Source organism: Gossypium hirsutum, chromosome D05 (genome assembly GCF_007990345.1).
Source record: "Gossypium hirsutum isolate 1008001.06 chromosome D05, Gossypium_hirsutum_v2.1, whole genome shotgun sequence".
Lineage (NCBI taxonomy): Eukaryota > Viridiplantae > Streptophyta > Magnoliopsida > Malvales > Malvaceae > Gossypium > Gossypium hirsutum.
Window position 1 is genome coordinate 26,903,377 of NC_053441.1, and position 6,000 is coordinate 26,909,376.

The 6,000-nt window shown below is 30.9% G+C and overlaps 1 protein-coding gene across 2 annotated transcripts; it reads left to right on the forward strand.

The window, feature by feature from the left end:
* The first annotated feature begins 1,886 nt into the window (after positions 1-1,886).
* LOC107904923 (UDP-rhamnose/UDP-galactose transporter 6) lies at positions 1,887-6,000 on the forward strand. 2 transcript variants are annotated; one of them, XM_016831445.2, is made up of 6 exons: positions 1,887-2,157; positions 3,127-3,370; positions 3,916-4,100; positions 4,183-4,383; positions 4,502-4,663; positions 5,427-6,000. In XM_016831445.2, the coding sequence occupies exons 2-6, from the start codon at positions 3,241-3,243 to the stop codon at positions 5,754-5,756; spliced, it is 1,008 nt and encodes a 335-aa protein (XP_016686934.2). In that variant the 5' UTR covers positions 1,887-2,157; positions 3,127-3,240; the 3' UTR covers positions 5,757-6,000. The 2 variants fall into 2 exon arrangements, with proteins under 2 accessions (XP_016686934.2, XP_040950454.1); XM_041094520.1 differs by having other exon boundaries at positions 1,926-2,336.

Here is a 6,000-nt window from a genome sequence, read left to right on the forward strand (position 1 = left end):
ACATTTCCCATACCATCATAATCACATGTATGTTATGGCATTTCATAATAACATATTCATTTTCCCATTTCTCACAATCAAATCCATTAATTTGTATTATATTCATATCGACCCTCAAGGCTCGTAATAACTAAATTGCACGGTCTTTCACATGTTATCATCAATGCTATGATGTTCATATACAATTTCAAAAATCAACATTCAATATTTAGCATCATTAACCAATTCACATGTTTTATAATCCCTATTAACCGGATACAGACTTAAGATGGATACATAGATCAACCAACCATCACACCAATATAATTAACACTTGGTGCATCATTGGTACGTCCAAAGTATACTGTGCTTCGTGCCTCATTGGTATTAACCGAAGTAATATATATATAAATGTGTCTAGCACCTCATCTGTACATCTGAAGTATAATATATGCTCTACGCCTCATCGGTATAAATCGAAGTAAATCTCATACACTAATCCTATGACATGCCAACTAATATACCCAACTCAATCTGAGACTGTCAATAGGGCATTCAATGTTTCATAACATTCATATTTCACATATTATAAGTCATTACATAGCAAATAAAATATTGTTATAGTTTTACAAAATCGTATTTATTATTTTCATATGAAAATCAACCTGTAATGATTTAGTAACATTTTAAGAATATTATTTTGATATAAAAATAAAAAAAATATTTTTATCATTAATAATATTATGTCATATAAAATTAATTATAGAAATTATTCATATTTACTAAAATAATTAAATATTACACTCCATAGAAATTTTAAAAAATATGGACAATATTATTCACTGGAAATAAATTAGACAAATGTGTGTATAGATATTTTTAGGAAAAATATTAATTTTATAATAGTTTAATACATTTTAAGCTCTAAAGTTGTCGAAATTAAAATTAATTGAATGTACAATGAAATTTTTATTTTTAAATAATTATATTTTAAAATATTAAGATTTAATAAAACTTTTTTTAATATTAATATTTAATGAATTTTTAATATACTCAAATTTCATAATTATCTTCATACACTTTTAATTCAAATATTATAACATTTTGTATTAGTTTTAAAATAATTGTAAAAATTAAATGAAATTTAGAAATAGTAATAATTAATAAGATTAAACTGTGAGATATGTGAAATACAGAAAATTAATAGTGTAAAATATAATTTAATTTAGACGAAAGCACTTATTATGAAAATATAAATGGTGTAAATGTTATATTTATTTATTTTTCTCATTTCTTAAGTCCTTTTCCAAAAAAAAAAAACTTAGATAAAATAACTACATTGAATTACACACTACCTTATACATGAAAAAACATTAGTAATTAGAAGTAATAAAAAAATATTATCTAAATTCAATAATATTAATAAATTACATTTGGAATAATTAAATACTAACTTGAGTAAAAAAAAACTGTGATGCCTTAAAGATGATCTCACTCCATATACGAAGTAGAAGAAAAACAGTTAAAATTTTATTATTTCTTGACGTTGTGTCTACATTCAATTTATATTGGTCTGTAAATTTTTCTATATTAATAAATATAAAATTAAGAATTAAATAAATTTTTTTAAAATATTAATATTTAATTTTATCAAACAACATAATATTTAATAATTAAAATTTTTAATAAAAAATATTTAAATTATAAGTTTATCAAGAAAAACATCTTAATCTTAAAAGAATCCGAAAGAAAATTCAAATATAACGTTTACAAATTAAAATGTTTAATCTTCAACATGAATCATCGAGCCTTTTTAATCACAGTGAGAGCCTCATGGGCCAAATTCGAATTATAATTCTTGAAATTAATACATTAATTAAAAAAAGAAGAAGAAAGAGAATAAAGTGTGAAATGCCAATTTGATGTTCACATCTCATTTGCTGGCTTGTCTGCCTGGTTTTTATTTTGTTCTACTACCTCTCCCTTCCACGATCCCTTCATTTTCCAACTAATTTTCACATTTTAAATAATTAAAAAAACTGAAAATTTTCTTCGCTCTCTCTCTCCAACACTCTAGGGATCCAAACAAAATAATTAAGTCCCTCCCCTTGCTGAGCTACACTTGCCGTCCTCATCATTTCCCTCTCTCTCTCGTACCACGACTGCCTTTCCAAAACGGTACGATGGCCCGTCGTTTTCCATTTTCCCTTTCGATGCGTTAGATCTGTTATTCGCGTTCTCCATTGATTTCAATTCTGAGATCCAACACTGGTTTATTTATTTCTTAGATCTAATTTTACAATTTTTGTCAGTGTTTCCTTATTTACTTGATCTGGATCCATCGATTCATTGATAAGGTTTATTTATTATCTTTGTTATTTTTATTTTGTTGTGATTTTTAGTGTTTAAACAGTTCAATGTGATTCGCTTTGCTTTTTTCTGATTGATCTCTCAAGGGAATCTAAAGTAAAATAGTTATAGTTCGATTAAATGTTCGAGTGTTCTATGTTTACTGTGTTTAACTAACTCGGAATCCTACATTTATCTTTGATGAGATTAAATCGAAATGTTTAATTTGATGTGAACTATTTTCTGCATGAAATTATGTTGAGAGTTTGATCCAAACAGGGAGAACATTGACTATTGATTAGTTATTGTAGAACTCAAAAATCGTAAGTTGGAGTTGAGTTGATTTCATATGTAGTGGTGGCCATAGTCACGATGATCTAATGAGCACAATGATTTTTAAGTCTATGGATGTGCTTTGCACTCCATGCTTAGATATTTAAATGGATTTTGAGGTAGCTTTACTCCGTTAATGGTTACGTAGATCTGTTGTCAAATTGGATAATTCTTCAGAGGCAGAAGATGTTTTAGTCGAAGTCTAGGCATTGAGTTGAGTAGATTCATATGGATTTGAGGTTAGTCTGAGTCACTAACTCATATTTTTACTGTAGCAATTAAAGGAATTCGTGTAGTTCATATCTGTGTTCATGGTTAGTCTGAGTTAGTAACTCATATCTTGATTGTAGTTAATGTATTTGCTTGAGTATCTTTTCAGCATGTCTTTGCAGAATATTTTTCAATAAACTTGCAGTTCAAGTAAATTTTTTTTTTGTTTCTTATTTGTGACTATTAATTTTGTAGGATTATTGCTGAAGTTGTTGAAAACTCTTGGATATCATATGCACAAAGATGGATTACTTATAAAAATTTGAGTTATACAAAGATTTGGGGTTATTACTTACAACTACATAGAAAATGGCTCCAGCTAACAAGGCTGAAAGAAAGGCAGTTGTAGATGCGTCTGCCTGGATGTTCAATGTTGTCACTTCTGTTGGAATTATTATTGTCAATAAAGCCTTGATGGCTACTTATGGTTTCAGTTTTGGTAACTTCCTTTTAAACTCTTTTCATTGCTCCCTCCATCCCCCCTCTTCATATGCCACAAACATTTGAAATTTGAGATTGTGAGTGGTACGATTGGGTAGCAGATAATCAATACTGCAAAAAGGTTATGCAATTGGCCTTATCATGCACAGAAATGAGTTTTGAGGTTCAAACCTTGAATATGCTTAGTGTAGGTTTAAATGGTGGAGAATGAAATGCATGGCTATGACTCTCTTCCCTTACATGTTCTAGAAGGAAAAGAAATGGGTTGAAGTTGTTGAAAACATTTGAAAAATAATAAGAAGAAGAAAATTGCACTGATATTGTAAGAAAAGATGAAAGGAAGCCTTTACTTGGATGTTGGAAGTAGTTCATATTAAGTTCAGGACAATTGCGATGCTCTTGTAATACATATCTTCAAGTAAATAAGCTAAAGATTATGTTTTTCCTTTTTCCTTTACGAATAAGTTCTCATTATGCTTTGCTTCAATAAGGATGTAATAAAATGTCACTAACTTCTTTGTATTTGATTGCTAATTGTTGCAGCCACAACATTAACTGGTTTGCATTTTGCTACCACAACCTTGATGACAGCTGTTCTAAGATGGTTAGGATACATTCAATCTTCTCACCTACCCATGGCTGAGCTTTTGAAATTTGTTTTATTTGCAAACTTCTCTATTGTTGGAATGAACGTTAGTCTGATGTGGAACTCTGTGGGATTTTATCAGGTAAAGTATATTATTTGCTAGATTTTACTAGTTTTGCTTTTTAGATGTTTTCAAAATCACAGATTCTCTAATTCAATGACAGATTGCAAAGCTCAGTATGATTCCTGTATCCTGTTTTTTGGAAGTTGTGATGGACAAGATTCGGTACTCCAGAGACACAAAGCTGAGCATAGCTGTTGTTCTTCTGGGTGTTGGTGTTTGTACTGTGACCGATGTGAGTGTTAATACCAAGGGTTTCATAGCTGCCTTCATTGCAGTTTGGAGTACTTCTCTGCAGCAGTATGTAAGTTGTTCTTTCTTGTGCATGTATAAATTGAATCTTCTAATGCTCTAAACTGCTTCATTTGTAGAACTTATATGCCATGATTTATTTATTCTTGTTGTTTTTTTCTTTTGTGCAGTATGTACATCACCTTCAGCGAAGGTACAACCTTAGTTCCTTCAACCTACTGGGACACACTGCTCCTGCCCAGGCTGGAACACTGCTGCTATTAGGACCATTTCTGGATTATTGGTTGACAAGCCAGAGAGTTGATGCCTATAATTATAATATAGTATCTATTGTAAGTGTTCTATCTATTTGTATTCTTTGCATTATGAGGTTTTTGTGTCATGGTAGTTGTTGCCATCAGTTTAGAATGAGGTTAGATTTACTTGTTTTAGACTTCAGGGTTGCTGTCAGAATCGTGTTCATGAATGTGCACTGTAATTCATGCAGTTACTTGTATTTCTTTCGACCTACTGTTATATTTAATTTGCATTGCATATCATGTTGCAATCTGCATTCATTTCTAAGACCACTTACATGACGTATGGTGCCTAACATCTCTTAAAACATCTGTCTACTAAATGATTTTAGGCTTAGCGGAAGTATTTGTGCTCATTCTATTCTGATTTAAAAAAAGCATTTAATTTTTAGTGATTTAGTTTTGTTACTCGAACTCGGGTATGAGTGTAGATACAAGTATGTGTCATATATGGGTGTCAAACATGGGTACTTCGTGAAAAATGAAGAGCCAGTGTTAACATTGGTTGCATGCAGCACATAAGAGATGTACTTCCTCTCCTTTCTATCTCTTTAGCTGCTGTATAAAATAGACCTGTACATTAATAGTTTACTATTCAAGTCATAAGTTCACTTTGGTACATTTTTATGTGGTTTAGCTGCTGCTTATTTTTGGTGCCTGCCTTTTCCTGTATGCAGTTATGCATATGCCTGTAGAAGTATTCTTGAGCTGTTCATAATTCCAATTGTAGTTTATTCCTGTGACTTTCAGTTTTACGGGATTAGTTGCTAACAATTTTCTTGGTTCATGGTCGTTGCAGATGTTTATATTACTTTCATGTACTATAGCAGTTGGAACCAACCTCAGCCAATTCATCTGCATTGGCAGATTTACTGCAGTGTCTTTCCAAGTACTTGGCCATATGAAGACAATCCTCGTATTGATTATGGGATTCTTTTTCTTCGGAAAAGAGGGCCTCAATCTACATGTGGTTCTGGGCATGATCATAGCAGTGGCTGGAATGATTTGGTACGGAAATGCTTCATCTAAGCCTGGTGGGAAAGAGCGTCGCAGCCTATCTCTTCCTACAATCCGACAACAAAAGCCCAGCAATTTATCGGATTCTAATGAACATGATTTGAAAGTTTGATTCTCCTCCATGTAGGTAAGTTAAAAGCATACAAGGTTAGCTGATTTCAGAAAGCTATTGGTTTTATCCATATGATTAGAAGGAAAAAAACAGCCTTAGTTTTAATGATTCTTATAGCTCTTTATTCTTTGGTATTGGGTTCACTTTGAGGGTATGGATTATTTTCTGATAGGATTTAGATGGCTTTTGAAATTTGCTTTTCATATTTGAGGAATATAATTTATATAAATTTTTGTCCTGCTTC